Raw genomic sequence first — 24308 nt, forward strand, 5'->3', positions numbered from 1 at the left:
CTAGTCGGAAAGGCTTTTTTAAGCCTGGAGAAGGCATCCGAGATGGCAGTTGTGGCTTTCTCACGCTGGCTCGGGAGTGGGGGGTGGGAAAGAGTCCTTACTCTTACAAGCCGGTGTACATCCCCCATCTGACAGGTGCTTTCTCTCCTGGGTTCTCTTCCTTCCCAGCTGAGGCACCGTTTGTAAATGCTCCTCCATGCTGTCTAAACGGTGTTAATGGGTAACAGCAATTCGCAGACAGCTTTCTTTATAGTAATTTCCAGAGAGGATCCTAAAACCCTCTTGAAACTATCTGCCATAGCCACGTCGTTGAACTCATAAACCGTCTCCTCCTCTGACCAGGCTTGATCCGCATGAGGGGAGTATTGAGCTGCCATTGATTGTAATAGAATTTCTTTGCACTTTTTTTTGTTAGTTTTTTTTTTGTTGGTATAGTGGGTGATTTGACGGCTTTCTCTTCAACCCCCTTTTGTTTTTTCAGTAATCTTTCTTCCCCTTTATCCTTTTTTTTTTTTTTTTTATTAATTCCAATGAAGTACAGATAACGCTGCAGATTACTGAAAACCCTTTACTCCGGCGCTCGTAAAATCCATTGTAAATCAACGGAAATAAGCAGCGCAAGTGCCAGAGTACAAGGAAAGACCAAGAGAAAGCGGGAGCTCAATCTTGTGACCTTGCGCGTAATGGTGCCTGCCCGGAATATGCTCCGCGCGGCCTCCGCCTGTCTCACAGAACAAAATTGAGAGCAGGGGAGGCACGTGTGAGCGTCCCGAGAAAGTAAAGAATCGGCTGTGGGCAACGCTGGAGCTAAGCTCCAATACGAAAAGGCAACCTGTGACACCGGCCTGAAAGCAGAAACCGGCGTCGGAATGAGAACGGCAAAGCACTACGTGTTCTCACAAGTAAGCGAGCAACACCACACCGGCTACGCGAAATGCGTAGCAGAAAATAAACACATTAATCGTGAAAACACGTTAGCTACGTTAGATATATATATATATATATATATATATATATATATATATATATATTTCTGAGGCTTGTGGAATCTGCTTAGATCACATGCTGTGCATAGGCCGACATCTAGTGGAAGCTGCGGAGTATTACAGTTTGTTTTTCGAAAATCGAAAAAGGGCGTCGACACAGGGCGTGCCAGTAATACTATCCCTAATGTGACGTCCACTGTACCCATGATCCCTCACGCGTCTAGGATCCCCAGATTGTTTTTTTCCGCCATTCTGGTCGGAAGCACTTCATCGGAGTTCCCTGGCTTTGCCATATTTGCACTTAAAACTAAATCTAATTTGCCCCGTTTTGTCACCCTTACGTCGATCAGCATCTCGACGCCGAACCGGGGAGGAGATCAACGTCGAAACCCGACGGATTGGGCCTTGAGGCTTCCGCCTCGGCTCGGGCCTGGGCCGCTGGCCTCGGCCCTACAAGTAGGGAGAGTGGGGGGTGGTACACTTCCACACTCGGTTATAGACACCTTCTTACCTACACACACTTGCCCGCTGCCCACAGGCGCGTATGGAGGGTACGCCCTTTCAGTTTTGCCCCAAGTGTAATAAGAAATACCCTTGGGTAGATAAGCACGCTACGTGCAACCTTTGCCTGCCCAGAGACCACCCCGAGGCGGGTTGCAGGGCCTGTAGCAGGTTTAAGACCAAAACTCTTAAGGACCGCTCCACCAAGCGTTGGGCCCACCACGCCAAGCTAGCAGCTATGGAGGCGGAGGGTACCTTCAGCGACGGCAGCGACGCCGGACTTTCGGACGGCGAGGGCAACAAGGCGTCGAAAGACAGCCTAACGCACGTCCCCGGCCTCGGAAGGTCGTCCGTCCCGGCGACTATGGGGAAGTCCCCCGGCGACAAGAGCGTTACACATACACACGCTAAACACAAAAAAGCCACCCGAGATTCGACGTCGTCGAAACCTCGGAAAGAGGCACAGAAGGAGCGGTCCGAAAGGACGTCCTCTGGGCGGTCCCGGTCGAGGTCGCCGCACGACGTCAGGCAAGCCTCCACACTTGCACATAGTGCCTCGCCCATTAACATCACGGAAGATCACTCGTCCGGAGACGAACACGACTTCCATCCCCAGCCTGCACCCCAGGGAAAGGGCACATCACTTGGGAGTAAGGAGGGCCCAGTTTCGAAGCCTAGTTCGAAACACAGGGATTCCACCTCCGATCCTCGACGCCAAGCGTCGAAAAATAAGGGAAATGGTAAACACACTTCCACCCACGGGGAAGGGGGTAAGCAACAAAGGAAACAAACCTTACAATCCTCCACAACAATAGAACTGACTTCCCCGTCCAAGTCTTCTCAGGGACAGTCCATAGAGAGTTCCAGCAAGGTCACCCCAAGCTCAAAACTCTGGTCATGCGAGGACATTGACAGAGTAATGTCAAGGATGTCCTCCTTAGCAAATTTCTTCGAAAGACACCCTGACCAACTACTAGCTTTAAACCCTCAGGAATCTTCTCCCTCAGGTTCAAGGGACCCTATCCCTTCAAATAAAAGGCCCCGGGTCGAGACACCTTTAGAGGCTTCAGACCCCTTCGAGGTCCAACCCTATTCTTGCCTTTTCCCTACAGGCCAAGGAGACTCTTCCCTTATAGAGGGCCAGGATTTTGAGACACCCGAAGATCTCGCAGTGTCAGATTATTACGGGGAGGACGAAGACGAGGATGAGCCAGAAAATAGCCCAGATATTTTCAGAATGGACTCACCAGTCGAAAGGGAAGCCCCAGTGTCTGATTCCCCAATAGATAATCAGCCCCTACTGAATGAACTGCTCTCTCGGGCAGCTAACCACTTCCACATAGACACACAAGGTGTCCAAGAAGAGAGGGACTTCGCGGAAGAACTAATAGGGGAAAGGAAGACAGTAGCCCAGACCATTCCCATCCTGAAATCTATTCAACGCAGAATAGCACCATCCCTTGTCAACCCAAACCTGACAAGACCTGTAAACCCTAGAGTAGAGAAGCTGTTTAAAGCAGCCCAGTCGGACCCTCTATATATTAGAGGCCAACTTAAGCCAGACTCTCTAGTCGTAACTAACACCCGCAAGAGAGCTGGAACCCCATTATCTTCCTCGGAGGCTCCCCCCGACAAGGAAAGTAAGAAACTCTATGGTTTTGGTAGAAAAGTAGCTTCCACGGCAGCCTACCAAACCAGAATCGCGAATTCCACCACACTGTTGGCCAGCTACAACTGCCATCAGTGGGAAGAAGTGGCAGCACTAATAGATTCCGCTCCCGAACCCCTTAAGAGCCAGCTATCTCGCATTTGTGCAGAGGGAAGAAACGTCTCAGGCTGCATTTTTTTTTTTTTTTTTTAAATTTTATATTTATTGGTTTTACAAGGAACAGAAAAATTGCAAACATTGTTTAAACACAGTTTTACATCCCTCAGGAGGGCAAGTCAGGCACGAGATGCAAATCAAAACAATATGGCAAGAGTCTCTTAGTCGTGCGACAGTCCCAGTTGCCCAAGTATGCTTCGTTGGCTGTTTGCCGTACTTCTTTCCCACCCTCCCTCCCCCCCCCCCCACTTGGTTTATTGTACATCACACATGCAATCGTCTAACATTAGTATCGGTATCGTGCGGTTTGCGCAGGGCTAAGCATTGCAAATTATTGGCAGTCGGACTTAGATGACTCGCTTTTTGTATTTTGTATTGTTTTTTTGGGCATGGCATTATCCGGTCGGGTTTTGAGGCTCCTCTGATTGAGAGGCAGACGGGGGTGAGATGTACGTGTTCTTGAAGTCCATCCATAGGGTTTCACATTTCGCAGATTTATTGTGCAAGGAGGCGGTGATCGTTTCCATCACATAAATATTTGTAGCGATTTTGATCCACTCTGTCTTCCCTGGGGTCATGTGGGACTTCCATTTGGTCGCTATGAGGGCTCTTGCCGCTAACAACAGCTGGGGGGCCAGGCCCTTCACCCGGAGCCACTCTTCCTCGTCCCTTTCAAGGCCGAACAAAACAAGGTGTGGGTCAAGTTCTCTGTGGATATTATCTATCTCCTTAATCCATCCCAAAACCTCAGTCCAGAACACCTTGATGCGCGGGCAGCTCCACCACATGTGCCAATAGTTGGCATTTTCTCCACATCTCCTCCAACATTTCGGGCTCATGGATTGGGACATTTTAGAGAGTCGGAGTGGGTCATAATGCCATCTATGTAGGAGCTTTATTGCGTGGAGTTTGTACTGGCTGGAGATGGAGGATTTGGGTGCGGCTTTGCACATCAGGTCCCATTGGTCGGGGAGTATCTCTTCACCTAGGTCTTTTTCCCATCTGGCTTTGAGGGGTTTTGTGTTGCCACCTCCTGCTGCTAAAAGTGTTTGGTACATCACGGATATGAGGCCCTTCATTTCTGATCTGGAGTCCAGAAGTTTCTCAAAGGCGGTGAGGTCTCTTCTCAATTTTACTCTCCATTCAGATTTTGTCAACACCCCTTTTAGCTGAATAAAGTGAAATGTCGATAAGGTACCTATCCCCAGTGCCGTTGTCAGATCCGGTAGTGTAATGAACGAGTCTTTTTTCTGGAGTTGTCCCACCCTTTCAAGGCCCGCTTCATACCATGACTGGAATCGCTCTAGGTTCGGAATATGATCATTTACGCCAGGAGACCATAGGTGACTGAGCGGGGATGGCCAGGTGGTGACTTCTCGCATCCCTTTCCCGGTGCGCCATATGTTCCATATAGTGGTCAATATGGGGTGTTGTTTAATTCTCCTCTGCACCCGTTGGTATGGGGACCAGAGCCATTCTGCTACCGTGGATAAGTCAGGAAGACCCACCCCCCCTTTCTCTATGGGGAGAATAAGCGTGTCATATGGGACCCTCGGTCTCCTCCCCTGCCAGATGAACCGCAGCATGGTCTTCCGGGCCTCGACAAAAAATTGATTGGGTATCGCGATCGGTAACATCTGGAAGGGGTATAGAAAGCGGGGGAGGCACACCATCTTGACTGCATTGATACGCCCCAGCCATGACATCGTCAGTTTGCTCCATCTCTCGAGATCTCTTTCAAAGCTTCGGAGAAGCGGGGGGAAGTTGGCCTCGTAGAGGTCGTCTAGGGTTCTAGTGATCTTTATACCCAGGTATTGTAATGTCACATGTTCTATTTTAAGCCCAAGGGAGAGGAACTTTGCCTCATTTTCAACCGGGTCACCTCGGCTCAGGCTGCATTTTAAAAGCAACTTTAGACGCCGCAGACAATGCGGGGAGAATTATTGCAGAGGGGACTGTCATCAAAAGACATGCTTGGTTGAGGCAGTCGGGATTCAGAGCAGAAACACAAGCTGCACTCTTAGACAAACCAGTGGAAAGTGATCTCCTGTTTGGAAAGGCAGTCGAGGACGCACTAAAAAACGCTAAGGAGGAATTCGACACCCTCAAATCCCTTGGCCAGTTAACTACAAAACCACCTAACCAAAGAGGGAACGGCAATTTTCGTCGCCCCCGCGGCCAAAATTCCAATAGAGGAAATAACTATTCCCACACCCAGGGTACACAGTGTAACACCAACTCACAACAGTCTACCCAAGGGTATGGTAGGGCTAGTAGAAGAGGACGTGGTAGAGGCAGAGGCAGCCCCAGTAAAGGAGGCGGCACGCCTCCACCAAAGCAGTGACGCTCATTTCAGGGTCCCTTCCCATGCAACCCCAGTAGGGGGACGTATATCCAACTTCACCCAGGCATGGGAAGGGATAACATCCGACAGATGGGTGCTGTCGACGGTATCCAAGGGGTACTGTATAGAACTACTGCAACGTCCCCGAAACCACCCTCCAAGACAAAAAGTCCACTCTTTAGAACATCAAAAGATCCTCCTCGAGGAAATCTACAATCTGCTCCTAAAGGACGCGATAGAACTCGTCCCAGGACACCAGGTAAACAAGGGTATCTATTCAACTTACTTCCTTGTGCCAAAGAAAGATTTAACAATGCGCCCAGTATTGGACTTACGGCCTGCCAACAAGTATGTCAAGCCCCAAAAATTCCGTATGACCACGCTACAAGAGGTAATCCCACTCCTAAAAAAGGGGGATTACATGGCAACCTTGGATATGAAAGATGCCTATTTTCATATTTCCATGCTCCCGGCGCACAGAAAATACTTGCGCTTCAAGGTGGACAGTCGCCACTACCAATTCAAGGTACTGCCCTTCGGGATAGCTTCAGCACCAAGGGTATTCACCAAGGTACTGGCGGTGGCAGCTGCACACCTACGCAGGGAGGCAATCCCAGTGTACCCTTATCTGGACGACTGGCTCATAACGGGGGAAACCCCAGGAATCTGCAGATCAAACATTCAGAGGACTATCGACCTCCTCCACGAATTAGGCTTCTCTATCAACGAGAAAAAGTCAAGTCTGGTGCCAAGCACCTCAAAACAGTTTCTAGGAGCTATCCTAGATACTCAGAAAGAATTGACCTTCCCTTCGGAAGAAAGAATTCGGAATATACTTCTGCAAATTCCGCATTATCAGTCAGGTCAACAGATAACAGTACGCAAAGCTATGCGGTTACTGGGCATGATGGCGTCATGCATTTACCTGGTCCCCCACGCGCGTCTGCGCATGCGTCCCATGCAGGAATGGTTGGCGAAACAGTGGTCTCAGGCAAGTGGTCAGTGGGACGATCTAGTGGTCGTTTCGCCAACACTCGTACAGAGCCTACACTGGTGGACAAGAGAGAATCTCGCAAAGGGGAAACCCTTTTACGAACCCGAAGTACAGGCAGTGGTGACTACAGATGCATGCCTGACTGGGTGGGGAGCTCACCTTCTCCACCACACAGCTCAGGGTCTCTGGTCTCACTCAGTAGCCAAGAACCACATAAATCTGCTAGAGCTTCTGGCAGTATTCCGAGCGCTGCAGGCGTTCGAGCCCCATCTACTGAACTTGTCGGTGCAGATCAGGACAGACAGCACGACAGCCATGTTCTATCTGAACAAGCAAGGAGGGACTCGTTCGCCAAATCTGTCCAAGCTTGCCCAGAAAATATGGATATGGGCACTCAGACGGAACATCTTCCTGTCATCGCAACATGTTCCAGGGGAGCTCAATTCCCTAGCGGATGCTCTAAGCAGAGACTCCCTCCCAAAAGAACACGAATGGGTCCTTCACAGAGACGTAGTAGAAGATCTCTTCTCTCAGTGGGGTTTCCCCACTATAGACCTATTCGCCACAAGCGAAAACAAACAATGCCCAGTATTTGCATCCAGGTTCCCCCAAACGGACTCCCAGGGGAATGCCCTGTGGATGAACTGGTCAGGGATGTTTGCAAATGCTTTTCCACCAACTCCTCTCATCAGGAAGGTGGTGTACAAGATGAACAAGGAACCAATGACGCTCATCCTAGTTGCTCCCATGTGGGCGAGACAACCATGGTTTCCACACCTACGCAGGATGGCGGTGTGCGAGCCCATCAGACTCCCAGCCTGGTACAACCTTCTGTCCCAGCAACAAGGTCAAACAGTGCATCAGGAACCCAACTCTATGAACCTAGCAGCATGGCTCCTGAAGTCATAGAGTTTGGACATCTCAAATTACCACAGAGGTGTATGGACATTCTAAAAGAGTCCAGGAAACCAAATACAAGACACTGTTACTTTGACAAGTGGAAAAGATTCGTTATCTGGTGCCAGAATAAACAAATCAACCCGGTTGATTGCACTCCTTCCAACGTTGTAACATACATGCTCCACCTGCTGGATGCAGGGTTGGTTTTTAACTCTCTGAAAGTACACCTGGCAGCCCTCTCGGCTTACACCACATCCCATAACAGGGTCTCGTGGTGGAAAGTACCAGTGGTTAAAGCCTTCATGGAAGGAGTAAAGAGACTTCACCCTCCTATTTTGAACCCACCGCCAGGATGGGACCTCAACGTGGTGCTAGCTAAGCTCATGGGCCCCCCCTTCGAACCCATGCATAAAAGTAGTCTCAAACACCTGACTTATAAAACGGCCTTCTTAGTAGCCATTACCTCCATAAGAAGGGTCAGTGAAATTCAGGCTCTGTCAGTGCAAGATCCTTTCTTTACTATCCACAAGGACAAACTGGTTTTACGCACACACCCTAGGTTCTCACCAAAATTCATATCCAAGTTCCATGTAAACCAGTCCATCGAGCTTCCGGCTTTCTTCCAAAACCCACAAAGCTCGGCTGAGGTGAAACTACACACCCTAGATGTGCGTAGGGCGGTTTTATACTATGTAAATAAAACCAGACCGCTAAGGAAAACAGATCAACTGTTTGTCTCCGTAGCTACAGGCAGAGAGGGGGATCGCGTCTCTAAGGGCGCTATCTCTAAGTGGATTATCAACTGTATACAGCTGTGTTACTCTCTTTCTGAAAAGACTCTGCCTTTTACGCCAAGGGCCCACTCTACTAGAGGCATTGGGGCCACTCTGGCTTTCATTGCAAATGTTCCCCTCGACACCATTTGCAAAGCAGCTACTTGGAGCTCTATTCACACTTTTACTCAGCATTACTGCATTGACACTCATTCCAAGACAGATACACAAGTGGGACAAGCGGTTCTAAGACACCCGTTTGCTCATGACCCTTCTCACATCCCACCTCCTTCTTCTGGTACTGCTCGCTAATCTATGCACAGCATGTGATCTAAGCAGATTCCACAAGCCTCAGAAGGGATACATTACTCACCGTAATCGTATTTCTGATGCTTGTATCTGCTTAGATTCACATGCGACCCACCCTTCCTCCCCTCCGAGAGAAGGCGCATGGTTGCTTGTAGTCTTACCTTTCTGTCTATCTGCTTGGACTTCTGTACTCACGCTACTCCTCATGCTACCTCATGTCAGGAAAAACACAATCTGGGGATCCTAGACGCGTGAGGGATCATGGGTACAGTGGACGTCACACTAGGGATAGTATTACTGGCACGCCCTGTGTCGACGCCCTTTTTCGATTTTCGAAAAACAAACTGTAATACTCCGCAGCTTCCACTAGATGTCGGCCTATGCACAGCATGTGAATCTAAGCAGATACAAGCATCAGAAATACGATTACGGTGAGTAATGTATCCCATATATATATATGCTAATTAACTCAAAAATAACATAATAAGATATGATAGGATGAAATGAACATATCTCTTGCTGTGAGCAGCAAAGCAAGAGGGGGAAAAACTATTGGTCCCTATTTGGAGGGGTTTACCTACTGCTATTGGAGGTTTGGGGTCACCTGTTTTTGTGACCTATCATGTAATTGGACCTAGCTTGCTGGGAAATGGAGTTTCCTGTTTTAAGTGACTGTTCACTATGGACTAGAACTTTTATGATGTTTGTTCAGTTTTAATGTTCATGTATGTTTTTTCTGCACCCTGTTCAGCTATGGATGTTATCTGGTTTTGGGTGCATCAAAACTGACTGCTGAGCTCTTTCTATGTAAAGTAAATAAAGAAAGAGAAGCATAATGTAAGCCTCCGGTCTTGACATAGAATTTGCACACTCTACCCAATGTCCCTGTTTAGGAACAGTCTCACCTAAAGCCTTATTTCTTTGAGCCAGCCCACTTTGATTCCTCAGTCTCGTTCACTGGAACATTTTTATATCACCTACTCCAAATGTAATATTCTTGACCTTTGTGTGGGGATGGGAAAAAGGTGGGGCAGAAGAGGCAAAGCTTTTGCAACACCAAGATAGTTCAATGTGAAACCTTGAATCATCTATGTAGTTTTCTGTCCCCCGACCCCCTAGGCTGTCTCGGTAAGAACACCCCAGCTACGGGTACTTAATTAAGAAAGCGTACAACAAGGAGTGCTTGAAGGGCATGCAGGTATGGGGTGCCAGCATGGTAACACTGGAAATGAGTTCCAGCTGGAATACCTGAGTCACTGTATAACTTGGTGCACCCATAATTGTCAGTATCTTTTGTTGTCAGGCCCCTTATATTCAATAACCTAAGAATCTAAATCGCATGTTCTGACAAGACTGTGTTTTCTTTCTTTATAGTGAGACATGACTACACCCAGCAAGACTCCTCCTGGTGCTGACCCCAAGCAATTAGAAAGGACTGGTACAGTTCGTGAAATAGGCTCACAGGCTGTTTGGTCACTATCATCGTGCAAACCAGGTAACCTGCAATGAAAGTTGGTGGAAGAGAAGTAGCTTGTCTCCAATCCCTTATTTTTAGTCTGGCCTCAACCCTGATCAAAGTGCTGTGCTGGAAGGAACTGTTGATTAAAAAAAAAAAAAAATACATGAGTCATTATCAATTTCACAAATCCTTCAAAGCTTTCAACACAACGTTTACTCTCCTGAATGAGAGTACATTCCAGCTTGTAGAGAGCACATGGATTTGGGTCCCTTTTTAGTACAGTGTTTGAACAAAATACATTCAGGGTCAGCTACACTCGTTTGTCCAAAGGGTTTTAATCCAAGAGCTGCAGGAATCGATGCTCTGGGTATCCGTGGCAATGATGCACCCAAATTAACACACTAATTATAAATGTTTGCAAGATTGGGCCATGGCCATTGTAGCATTATTTTTGTTTCCTGGTAAGGGTTAATGGTTGCAGGTCTCTGCCTTGCCAACCAGTTTCTGGAAGAGTAACGTCTCATTATGTTGGCAATGATCCTCTCCTGTTTAGCCTTTTAGTCCCAGAAGATAATGACTATTGTACATCCCTTCCAGTCACCACCCTGCTAACAGCTGAGGAAAATAACTAGTAAGCAGGCAAGCCCAAGTAGTGACACCAACACTTGTGAGGAAAAAACAAAGTGGAAAAACCCTTCAGTTGGAGTCCAGAAGAATTCCCACACGGGAAATGGCAGAAGAGTAATAAAGCCAACTTAGCATTTGCGATGCACTGCAACTGGTGCAAGCTCTCCACCAGCAAGGGACACAAAAACTGATAAGGAACAGGCCCCAGGAGTTCCTAGGAGCAAGGTGAAGTTGGGAAAGAACAGTAGAGGTTCACAGAAACAGGATTGATGCATATAATGCTGGTACGAGGCAAACATATGACAGTTACCATATCCTGGATTCAGCACAATGCATTAGCCAACCAGGAAGGGATCCAGGAGAATAGATAAGAGAGACTGATGTCATTGAGGGTTTCTTCCACCTCCTCTACCATTTTGGTGTGGAGATCTGTTAACAATGTAATGGTCTCTGTGGGGTCCCATTTTGCTCATCGTGGGCAGGTTGTATATGCATAAGACTGTCCAATTATTGCGCACACGCCACCCTCGATGGCCGTAATCAAGTCAAGGACATACCTGTTTTGTAAGGACATAAGTCTCATTTCCCTCCGCTCCTCTGCTATTGGCATTAAAGCCTTCTTTCACAGTTGATTAATCGTTTGGAACAGCTCTCATCTCATCATTTGGAGAAATGTTACATTTGCAGCGGTCTGTATTCTAGGGAGGAAAATAACAGAGAAAATGACTGCTGTTTTGCTAAACCATTTATACTCATCCGGTATGTCTTCGTAAGCATCCGCTGATTTTGCTGAGAAATGGTTTTCCCTCTTTTGACAAGCAAGGGCGATTGGCCTTTTCTTTCTTCGATGTGCATCCATTTTAGGGAAGTTAGCAATTTGTCGCTCTTTACTACAAGAGCGGGTGTGCCTACCAATACCAATGAACAGCATCCTCCCCAATTAGGATGCAACTTCATATAGACTATTGATCCACAGGCTCAATAGTGGCCCATTAGCACAGCTGTTCCTACTTTGACATATAAAATTTACTTGGCTGACAACCACTCGTTGTCCTATAAACACTTCTGCCTTACAGCTGATCAGTCGATCGATCCATCCTTCTTCGGTAAATGTGACCTTTTATGTGGAGTTGGCCTCTTTCAACACCCAGGGATTCTGCAGTTTAAGAATTGGTGCTCTTCAGTTATTATTTCGCCTCTTCTCTGGCCTGATAATATATATCGTATTACTTAATTTTTTTCATTAACCTCACTTGTGGCAGATACTGCCTGTATAAAATGATCCACCTGTGGGAAAACTTCCTTTTTCACCCAAAGCATTGAGACTCTCCTACCTTAAAGCTGCCCTCTTGTCATACATGTTGCAATATACATCAGGCAGTGTACCAAGCACACAGGTAATTCTGTGGCTACAAAGTTCCTGAAAACGCTCATGGAGTAGGGAATGAGGGAGCACACGTAGCAGCTCTCACCCAATGTCTTTCCCCACCTTACCTGTTCGGTACCACATATTATTGATTATTTGGGCAGAATTGGGCACATAGGTATTCATGTAGTGAAGGTTATTTTTAACATTTTTCTTCAGCCTTTTATCTGGTAAGTGGCTGTAGAAAAGGGTTAAATTATTGCTTCCTCCACCATCGGAATGGGGGTCATGTTCCTATATATTGGCGTAGTCACATTATAGAGGACCAATTCTCACAATGCTAAAAGATGAAAGAAATATAGACAGCAGAATGAAAATCGTACTGCTAATGTGTCCACATGCTATAAAGGGCCACATGCGTTACGTGTCAGGAGTGTATATCTTACAAAATTGAAAAGCCTCATTTTCTTCCTTTCAGTAAGTCTCTTGCGCTGTTTTCGATAATAGCAATACCTGCAAAAGAATTCCACGATCATAACTAACTCTTTCAGGATGTTTGCACAATGATGGCAAGGAGGACTCTTTCAAGGCTAAAGTAAGTCTTTGGGTTACCGAAGAGAGTGGCAAGAGTGACGTTCCAGGACCGTAAAGCAGGATAGGAATTGACTATGAATATAAAAACTGTGGACACGCTACACAGAACCTGTGCGCGAGTTATCAATATTAAACTCTAAAGAGGGAACAATTCAAAGTAGTGGTGTGAGCAGCAGTCCAATCCTGGTCAACCTGGCCACACAGGTTGATATTATAGAAACAGTTAATGAGATGTGGGGGATGGAATGGCGCTAGACACCATTGAACTATGTGACAACAAACAAAGTACAGTATTTTAATGAAATGAAGAAAAGCCGACACGTGTTTCAACACTTGTGTCGTCTTCAAGGCTGAGTGGTGGAACCACATATAAATATTGCGTACAATAAACAAAAGACATAATACATCAACATATATCATAATAGAAGATACAAGATTGAAATAACAAAAATGTAACATGAAATTGAAAAATTGTTAAATAATCCAACATGCAGATATGAAAAAATGAGTAAATAAAGAACATACCAAGTTCGGTAAGAAGAGTGGGACAGCAGTTATGGGTCAAGATTGGCACAGCATAAAAAGAACAAGGATATAGAGAACGTATATAAGCACAATAGCAATCAATACTGTTTCATCTTAAAGTGTATGTGATGTCCCATTACGCCTTGACTATAGAAGGAAAAATTGCAAATAGCAGCATGTGTAGCGGCAACATTGAATGTCTACTTGAACAAGTGAGATTTCTTTAATCGTGCAGGTAAAATCTTTGGAGAAAGTGCTTTTATTAACTTCTTTCATTGGTTGGGGATAATTGGTGTATTGCCTCTCATCAGGCTGCTGTCTTCTTCTGGTTGTTGATAGTGTCTACATTCGTGTCCCCTCTTCTTTACCTTCAGATTCAGGGAGTTGCGGCGGGGGGGGGGTCTCTCCTTTGTATGGCTTGACATCACTGAGATGAGTCTAGGCTTGCCTCCCCTGCGCCCTAACTGTAGTGGACGAGACCTCCTCGACTAATTGGAGGGGGGGGGTTAGTACGTTCAAATCGGATTTTGTGCCAGCAGAGCATGAAATTCTTTAAGAATACAATCAGCAGGGTATAGGACGGGGGGTGTGAGTAACTCTTGGGGATTGGACTGTTCGCCATCTTCCTCCTTTTTATTTGACCTCCCCTGCTGTTCCCGAAACCGTTGATAAATAAGAGACACTAGCTGTCATAGCCACCATGTATTCATGCATTTCAGAACTAGGCACATCCGTGGAATTATAGGCTCCAGTTCGCGCTTGGAGGGAGGAACAAGAGGTATGGGCATACACCGTTCCGTCACCAGCTCATGAGGAGTTGGATGATGGGCTGAGCCAGGGTAATTGCGTAATGCAAATAAGGCAAAGGGTAGGCAATGGAGCCATCCTTTCTTCAAGGTCATTTTTAGCATAGCAATGTGTTATTTGAGAATGCCATTGAGGCGCTCATTAATTCCATTTTCCTGTGGGTGATAAGCAGAAGAGAATTTGATTCATACGCAGTAAGACTGTGATGTGCTCAAAGCCCTATCGTTTAGTGACCTCATTGGCAAGTATGCCATTGGCTCATCGCCGATCTCCCTTTCATTGTGTCATGATTCCTGCCCCTCACGTCCCCAGCCCTCCAAGATGTCAGGCTGGAGCCAGGCCACGATCACCTACATGGCCCTCAAGGCCCTCTCCATCCCTCCAAAGACCCACTTGGCGCTTGTGGCACCAGACTCGCTCACTCTCATAGGATAACTTTGTGGATTGGACTTGTAGTGCATTGATGGGGACAAGATGGATGCCCCCACATATTTCGGTTCCCAGAACTGCATGTGCAGTCTAGTCTTTTGGGTGTGGTTCAGCCCAGAGACACCTGGGATACCCAGAGAATATTTAAGGCACGCCCAGGCTGAGAAACATGCTTTGTTTTCTGCACCTGCAGCGTGACACTCACCGTGTACAGATGGGTCTCCAGTAGGCCTGCATCTTTCTTCTGCGCTCAGCTCTTACAAGAACACTGTTAGGAGCAGCCTTACCTTGTGGTGCTTCTGCCCATCATTCATCGCTTCTTCTGTTCAGCGGGCATCTTCGGCGGTGTCATTCCCATCCCGGCATGCCGCTTCCTAAGGAAAAGGAAAAAGAACAGAAAAAAGGTATTAGTAAGCATTCAGCAAATCTTCGCTTATTTTTAAAGACTGTACGAGCTTCAAACGCTTACCTGAATCCCAGCCGCTCTGGGGGAACTCTGTCCCCCGAACTTCTCATCCATCTGCAAGAGGGAAAAGACACTCCATGTTAGCGTGGAAACATCTAGAGGCGCTGCATACCGCGCTTACTCAAGCCATTTCTTCTTCATAACCGGCATCCACGCTGAAAACGTCGCAGCACCTAAAAGACCCAGAAAAAAAACTCTGTTCAATTCAAATACGAAAGGGTCGCATTGCGCTCTCACTCACCTTCAGCGCTACTCCTCTCAGCAGCACGTCGCCATCCCCGGACGCCGGCCATCATCTAAGGAAGGAAAGGAACGAAGTTAGAGAACTGTTCAAAAGACTCATTCTACTTACCTGCCGGACTTTTGCCAGTGAAGTAACTAGGCAGCAACGAGCCAGCATCAATCAACGCGCCCCTGCGCTGAAGGCAGGACGGAGAGCACACTTTCCAAAAAAACAAGGTGAGCTGTGGATCAAAGGGAAGGGTTGGACCCCGGGGAACAAGGGGTTCAAGCACACCGAGACAATAGGGAGTTAAACTCTACCAATCCTGTGTTTCAGGCCCAGTCTCCAGTCGAGTAGACTGCTGGTAAGAGGTCAGAACAGGCTGAGTGACGTCCCCGTGGATACCAGGTGAGCGTTACGCATTGCCAGGCTCTTTAAATGAGTTGCTTGTTATCTTCTGCAAGATCACTTTGAAAGCAACTCAATCCTTCACTCTCATTCTTTGTGCTGACTCACCCCCGTGGCTTGATGGAGTAAGGAGTCGGACAAAGGGGTGGCATGTTTCAAAAAAGTTTTATTCAAGAAATTAAGAAAACAAGCTACCTATCCCCATCTCTAGCCCTACCTAAACAAATCACCTCGAGTGCCCATCATCAGGATGATGTCCAAATAAAATGTTTCAGTCCTCTGTCCAAAAGCCTGCTCTAATCTTATCATTAATCTAGTACCAAGAGAATGACTTGCTTCTTCGGGTGAACTGACTCAGTCTTTATCTCTTTTCCAACAATCCTTTGCTCTAGCTTCTGATTCAACAATGAAAGTATGATCAGAAAAATGACTCTCTTCTCCTGACCCACCTTGCACAGCATTGAGGGCTGTCTTGAGATAGTTTTTGGCAATAGTCCCCAAGCGTCTCTGCACTTCTTCCCAGTGGCTCCTGAAAGCTTGCTTTGCAGTTCTAGCAATTCTTTCCTTTCTGTGAGAAACTTGAAGGTGTCTCACACGCTAGTCCTCGGGGATCTGTCATCCAGGTGGCCAGGACATGGCCATCATTTTTGGATCCAGTTCCTGGAGGTGGACCAGTGCGGGAGGATCACCTGGATGAGGGGTCCTCCTGGAGTGGAAGTGGGACACCGGAGGGTGAGACGCAGTATCCCCTTCCTAATAACACATTTTCCCCATCCTACCAGGTAGGACACCTAGGAATTCCACCCCCCACCCACTCTTTTCCGACACACTTTCTCACGGACATTCACCGTGAGCGACAACTGACTAAAAACAGAGCTTTATACTTGACATGTCCCAACACCATGGACGGGCAAGGTCAGGCATTTACGGAATATTACACACACCTGAATTTCATCACATTTCCCCACACAGATAAAAGGCGTAGCACGAAAGCACAGTCTGAGCGAGGCAAACCACATAATGAAACTGCAGTTCCAAGATGGCAGTTTAATGCAAGGAGAAAGACGACAATCCCAGAGAGAGTTGCAAGGATGGGAACTAAACGTGACATCTGAAGACCGTTACTTTCATGAGCCTTGGAAAGTAAGAAACCGAAGACCAGGAACTTAGGCTGATCAAACCTGCACAGTGTGTCTGAGGTACCCGGGGCTCTCCCTGTCGATAGCCAAGGTGGGGAGAAGCGTTTGCCGCTATGGTACTGTCCTTGGCTCCTACAACAAAGGAGCATAGAAAACGACAGCACAGCCAGTGATTTGGAGAGACTGATACCAAGCCAGCTTGTATTTTGAACCAAGGTTGCAAGCGACAACGTTGTATAAAGAGAACAGTCTGTGAGGCGTTGGCGATGAGCGACGCAAGTATAATCGTAACCAAAGAAGTAATTGAACTTTGATTGAACTATGGGAGGCAATCCAAGACGACATAGACGGAGTGGTCCGGCAGAGTGTGAGAAAAAGGAATACTGAAATCCTGTGCACATTCAAAAGTCTTCTATAGTTTAAAGTACACCGCAATTGGTCAGAGCCCGGCTGAGTGAGAATAATTGACCGAAAAAAAGGGATCTGAGCCCGGAAGACGGGGATCCAGGGCGAATAACCCAAATGGAATATTGATAAAAGGAAAAGAAAGTTTACGTGTTTTGTGTACACCAGGTCATCTGTGTCAAGAGACTTGCAAGAAACAAAGGGGCTTGGACACAGGAGGTCCTGAGCTGTGAAAATGGAACTGTATCCTCCTGCCGCAGAAGCCAGAGTGTGTGCTTTGCTACAGTGACCTGCCTTGCCTCGTGCTGAAAACGCAGGGAAGGGAGGCCAACGGCCCATCACCCTGACTTATACCTTTTTGTGAACGCTTCTTTCTTTTTCATGAACTACCCCCCCTCCCACAGTATCTATAAAATTAGTAGTAAGAATTAGCAATTAAGTAAGGATCTACCGAAACCCTTCTCCCTTTTGAACCTAGGACAGATTATCAGCCCTTTGTTGGACAAACGCAGTAATTTAGCAGGGAGATGTGAAATCAACATTTTCAGGTAGGTTGGAGCGTCTCTGTGTAAACATTTATGAATGATGTTGGCAACCTTAAAATTTAATATGCTCTTGGATGGGCAGCCAATGCAGCTTCCATCTATAGGGGGCAATATGCACGCGCCTAGGGAGATTGTTGATAATGCGCACAGCGATGTACTGTATTAGTTGGCATCTCCTCTGGTTCTTAGCAGAGGCTCCTATCAACAGGGCATTCAATAATCCAGTCTTGTCAAGACAGTAGCTCGGGCGACAGTAGCAATGTTAATCACAGAGCTAAAGTGCCTTATGTTTTTTTTTAGCCGGCGGAGAGAGTAATTGCAACTCTTTTGTTATTAAGTAGACATGTGTCAGAATGGAGAGACTCCTCGAGACAGATGCCCAGGGTTTTGACCCGGCGTAGGACGTGAATGCTGCTTCTGTCTATTAGTAAGCTAGTATATTCAGGGCAAAGATGGGCGCGTGCTGTTTTGGGACCAAAATGCAATAGTTCTGTCTTGTTGCTGTTTAAACAGAGCCATTTGGAGGACATCCATTCCTCGATCAGATGGTAGACGGTGGACAAGGCGGTGGAGTCTACCGAATAGTCTCCAGTTGCCTCAATGACTAGTTGGACATCGTCCTCAAAGTTCGTAAAGAAATACCCTTGATTTGTGTAGTAGGGTACCGAGAGGACGGATGGATATATTGAACAAAGTAGGTGATAAGCTAGCCCCCTGCGGAACACCACACCTGATCGATTTGGTGGCAGAGCTTGCCTGGCTCCACTGTATGCAGGATTTGCGCTCTGACAAAGGAAAGGAGCCATTTAACGGCATTGTCGGAACATTGCCCCAAAAGGTGAAGCAATTGATGGTCGTAGGTTGCTCCCATCTTAGATATAGGTTTAGATAGGTGTTTATTTCACCCTTGTGAAAGTTCAATAAACGCCCTTGAACTGTGGTAACTTGTGTGTCTTACTGATTTTATTTTTTTATTTTTTTATTTTACTTGTAACATTTAGTTTGATTTCGAACTTCAATTACAATTCTACTTCATCATAAACAAAATCCGCTCAAAACACAATCCCTTCGAATCAACTCTAAACAGGACTAAAATACACTAAAAAGACAGAAAAGGAGAAGAGCTATCAGCTTAACTCATAACTGATTAGCTAATCTATAATCACAAAACTTAAACACGAGAAAAGAAACCAAAAGGGCAACTAAAAGAATATGTACCAGGCTAAAAAAAGTCTTATTAAACCATTGTCATCAGTTGGAATGGAAACCTCATTCCTCAGGTTAATCTCTAAGAAATCACCTACTGCACATGTCAAAGGTACATCCGGAGAGTACCCAGGACCACCACTTATCAATGGCACCATCAACAGGTGCATATTTCCCAAGATAGAAAGATCTAGAGTTCGTAAAATTTTGACATTCAGTGATCAGATATTTAGAGGATTCAACTGAGGTTTTACAAAACCTACAACAGTTATCACCAGTGTTTTTATCACGTCTAAGTTATAAGATCTTTCGTTTTATATGCATTCAACCGAAATCTTAGGAATTGATTGCAATGTTTTCTTGACAGAAACATTGCAAGGTATTTTGGTAAGTGGTCCAGACTATTAGCTGCTAGTCCCATGTATATTGAGGTTTTCAGCATGTTCTTTTTTTTTTTGTTATTTTGTATCCAGTTCCACGGTCTCAATTTTATTTTGGCTATTTGCGGAATTGACATTAGTTTCCCATTTTATGTCAGCATAGTCTAGTATTTTCTTTAATTTGGTAGACCATTTCAACAAAATGCCAGAGTACAATTTAGATGTTGGAGCTAATATTTGATAGGCAGGAACCTGATCATTCAGGGACCTCTTCTGTAGCGCAGCCAAAGATTTCCATAAGACTATATCGTACATTGACTCAATCCCAAGCTCATGTCTTATGGAGATCATTGAGACATTCGAAGGCAATTTTAAAACACGTCTCCAAAATTGACCTTCAAGGGAAGACCATAATTGATGACTTGATTCCAGCCTGCCTCAGCACCAAATGTGATAGATGGAATCACTTTTTGGGTGTAATAGGTCAGGACTGGTTTCATTGTGAATTTGCCATATTCGGCGTGCACCTTGAAGCTAAAATGCTGTCATTCGCTGTTTCAGATCTATCGTCCATTCATGTTCTCCAATTGATGTGTTAAACTGAAAACCTAAGTATCGAATAGCAGGAACAAGAGTGATTAGTGAATATTAAGTTTCCTTCTAAATGTCTTATCTTTTTCTTTGTTAATTCCACCAATTGCCATGATCTTTGTCTTAAGGACATTGATTTCAAGAGCATTGTCATTCAGATAACTTTGCAGCTTTGATAAAAGCCTCTGGAGAATAATCTGAGTCGAGTCCATGAGGACAATATCATCAGCATAAATAATACAACTGATCAGATGACAATTCAATTTTGGAGGGAATCGTTGCACTTGTTGGAGTGCTTCAGAGACATCTGAAATAAAGACACCCCTGTTTAACTCCCTTATTAGTCATCATTTCGTCTGTGAGACCACCTACTTCATTTATTCGAACTCTGATAGAAGACCTCTCATGGAGCGCCATTATTGGAAGCAGTAAGTCCAGGGGACAGGACCAGTTCCTCAATTTCGACCATAGTTTACGACAATTAACGGAGTCAAACGCTTGTTTCATATCAACAAACACATGAAACAGTTTTTTCTTTTGTTTGAGAGCAACGTATTCTCAGGTTCAGCTCGGTGCCAACTCGTTTGGTAAATCCAGACTGGAGTATATCAAAGCGACCTGTTTCAATTGCCCACTTTGAGTGGTTTTATTGTAAAAAAGTTGCAAAAATCTTTCCCACTATGTCCAAAAGTGCAATCGGACAATTGTTTGCCGGCTGGTCCCGATTGCTCTTTTTAAATATGGGAATTATTATGATTAAGTTCCACGACTGCGGAAGCTGCTTTGTGGTCGCTATTAATTTAAACAGATCTTCAATAAAGCTTGCCCAATGCTCTTTATTTGTTTTTATCATTACATTTGTGAGGCCATGAGGGCCTGCAGCTCGAGAATTTTTTAGCTGTTTAATTGCTGTTATTATGTCTTGGGTAGATTTAATTACATCCCATTTTTCATTCGATGATCAAGCTTGGTCAATTTGTGCACACTCACCGGTATTAAACACCTTAGCAAAGTGTTGCTGCCAGCTCACTTTTGCGATTCCATTATGAATCTTTGCATTTTGAAACACTGACTTGTTTATTATGCTCCATATTTCTTTTGTCTGATGGCAGGTAATCAGCTTTTATATTCATTCACCACACTCTTGCTCTCTCATGATTGCGAAACTTTTTTGCCAATTACAATAGTTACGCAGATCTAAGCTTTTTTTCCGTTTCCGAATGTCTTTTTGCATTTTTCTTCTGTGTGACACCAATGCACTAAATATGTGTTTCTTTGTATATGTGCAGAGTCTTGGATGCGTAGAATTTGTTTGAAACTGTGACAACAAAGCAGTATAGTTTAGCTTCCGTTCCGGAATCATCAAGTCTGAATGCATATTGTCTCTCAGAGTATTGATTTGCTGTATATTCATTTTCAGTCCATTACCTCCTTGATTTATTTCCAGAGGTAGACTGAATTTCCCCTCAGGAATTTGGTGTGACGTTAACCATGTTAATTCCAAGATGTTATGATCACTAAGGGTGGTTTCTAGGATCTTAAAAATTCAATCTCTTCACACATTGTGTTTGAAGCCCAAATGTAATCTATTTTTTTCCTACAATTGTTACGATGCCAATTGTAATTCGGTGGTATGTCACCTTTTGTGTGACCATTGAGCAGCCATTAGTTTCATGCTAATAATGATGATCATAATAATTGTCCTCTACAATCATTATTGATGGAAACATTTGTTTTTGAAACTATGCGCTTTTTGTTGTCATCGAACCATGAAAAGTCACCACATAGGATCACAGTAAAGTCAAAATATTTTGTCATACAATCGTCGATCAGCTTTGTGATTGAATGTATAAATTGAGACAAATATGTTCCACTATGTATTGATTAATAACAATTGCTTAGATTTTACATAATGACCATTTACACACTGGAGAACAATTCCTTGAACAAAGAGATTTGAAGTGAAAGATTGCACGATAACCCAGCCATTTTCATTGTTTATCATGGTTAACAGACCAGTGTAAGGTCGACCAAATTGTTTTTTTCCTGCTGGATTTAACAACATGGAATAACCGTCTGGAGGGCACCTTCCGCAACCAAGTCTCCTGGAGACATATTGCGAAGTTACTGACCAGAGAAAGTTGAAAGTTCTGGAACAAATGTGTGAAGCCTCTCGTGTTCCAGGATATCGACACATTCACGACATCTTTACTGGGGTGCGATAGTTAGGCTCTTTGATTTTTTTGGTACTTCACAGGTTTTGTAAAGGCACATGAGTCATTGCAAATGTTTACTGCTGCTAATTCTTTCCTTTATTTTAAATTGCTTCCTCAGGGCTTCGCGTCTTTGTTCATGCGTGGTCCGGTTATCATCAGCCAGAACTTGCATCTCCACCACTCGCTTGTGTGGTTTTTTTTTTTTTTTTTTTTTTTCTTTTCTTCCAATGTTAAATCAAAGCCATATGACAGGAGCTCGTGTTTAGCCAGCATCAGTGCATTTTCAACTGCTTGTGAGTTAGTGTAAATACACCTTGTCTAGGGAGTCTTCGGTAATGTATTCAACAATTGCTATATCGTCTGTAGTAATTGTTCCAAGTGATGGAAAGTTGTGCAAAAGACACATAACATTGCTTCGATTTAAGTTCACCTCATTTTCTTCAGGGAAGATGTTATCGAGACGTATCCTCCAATTTATTGAGCACTTATTCGAAGTCTGATTTGACGACTCTGTTGAATTGGTATGGTTTTGTTTGTGCCATTGGGCAGCTGTCATCTTCTGATTTAGCTTTATCGAGTTCTCTCTCGTTAAGAGATCAACATTCCCGTCATTTCTTTGCTTATGACTGTGTTCTTTCAAGGGATTTATTTGGAGCAGAGCGGTTGGATTCTTCTCCGCTGTCTCCTTTGCGATTTTCACACTGCATTTGCTTAACCTTTGGCTGAACAGGTACAACAGCTTGTTGTCGGACCTTGTCCTTGATTGATGGAGGTCACATCTTCAGAATCGATTGAATATGTGGTTAAATCCCATAAATCAGTGGCACTTTCACCAGAACTGTCGGAGCTGGCGTCCGAGTCTACCCTTATATTTGGATTTTGTTCGGTAGCCACGGTCTGTTTATCAGCGGCATTGGAGGGCATCACAGCTGGCAACGATTTTCTGAGCCACCTGACGGCTGTCTCTGTGAGCTTCGATTAAAAAGACCTAACTTTTGAGGAGTTGAAAGGTTTCTTACAAAATGTTTTGTTTTTAACCTGTTCTTTGTCACTTTGTGCTTATTGTTAGAATCTTTTATTTTTTTTAAGTTTGCTCCATTTTCCCAGCCGTTTTTTCATCTTGATTACACACAAGAGTTTTTGCAGGCCCAAAAAGATCTCAAAAGTGTTCAACTTTTTTTTAAGAGTGGCTACTTCATATTTCTGGTACTTGCCACAGTGTTTATAGCCAAGGATTCTATTGCCCCAGAGCAGTCATTAGATTTTAGTGTGGCTTCAGCATCATCAAGGGAGGGCCTACCGAGTTAACGATTTGGCAGTCAACTTCATTTTTGTCTACCGCAGCCTCACCATTGCCTTTAGTATTTTCTGTTGTCACCAATGAATTTGTCTTTACGTCTGACCTTTTCCGACGTCACCTGTGGACATTGCATTACATTTAAACCGCATTCCAGTGACTCCTTTTTTGCTTTCTCAGCATGCCGAATCCATTTCATGGATTCTAGAATGGCTTCCATTAAGTCTGCATTGTCATTGTGGTCTTACATGGCTAAGTCACCTAGCCGATTTTGCCATTGTTTTGAAATCTCAGATTCACGTTCTACCTTTTTGAAGTAGACGCGCATTGGTTTGTTCAATTGAAGATAGTTTACTTGTTAGATTTTGCAACTGTGCGCTTTGATCCTTCATCGTTTCACTTAGTTTCGTACAGTTTAACGAACGGGATCAGTGCTAACGATGTTGCCGCCAATACGTTATTGTGGATCTGGATTCCTGCTGCCAGTGATAAATTCACTTTGTTAATGATTTCTGGCTCAAGCTTTTGAGTGACAGCTCCATTTGAATGTGTTTGCCGACTTGTGTTTATGACCACCTTATCAGTAGTATTTAGGTCAAATTGTTTCTGTGAATTTGATCTTGTATCTATTAACATCTTGCACTTTTGATTGACCATATCTGACTTTGCTGAGTGTTCCTGAGATGATGCACCTTTTAAGTGCGGCATTCTAGTTCGAGATTTAAGCAATTCATGATTTGACAACTGCGTTGGTTGGGCTCGTTTTTCATCATTAAAGCCTGATTTCACTTTGGAGGTGTTTGAGCCTGGTGAGGGACTAGAAAAACTGTTAATCAGTTACTCTTTCAGTAGCTGGTAGTCGGCTGTGAGGCATTCGGTGAGCCGTGCTTCTCGACCTGCCAGATCAACCTTGGTCCTCTTTAAAACAGCATTAGTCAATGCTTCTCGACCTGTCAGATCAACCTTGGTCCTCTTTAAAACAGCATTAGTCAG

At 44.9% G+C, this 24308-nt stretch overlaps 1 protein-coding gene across 6 annotated transcripts in view; it reads left to right on the plus strand.

Annotated features, from left to right (window-relative positions):
* Positions 1 to 24308, plus strand: part of ANAPC10 (anaphase promoting complex subunit 10) — a 529205-nt gene that overhangs the window by 75544 nt on the left and 429353 nt on the right. For all 6 annotated transcript variants that reach the window (XR_011282252.1, XM_069631214.1, XM_069631218.1 and 3 more), the window contains one exon: positions 10007 to 10127. Coding sequence is in view for 5 of the 6 variants with exons in the window: in XM_069631214.1 (XP_069487315.1) it covers positions 10013 to 10127 (115 nt within the window). In the remaining variant the exon portion in view is untranslated. The remainder of the gene's footprint in view (positions 1 to 10006; positions 10128 to 24308) is intronic.

This window comes from Ambystoma mexicanum, chromosome 6q (genome assembly GCF_040938575.1).
Source record: "Ambystoma mexicanum isolate Mex_15411 chromosome 6q, UKY_AmexF1_1, whole genome shotgun sequence".
NCBI lineage: Eukaryota > Metazoa > Chordata > Amphibia > Caudata > Ambystomatidae > Ambystoma > Ambystoma mexicanum.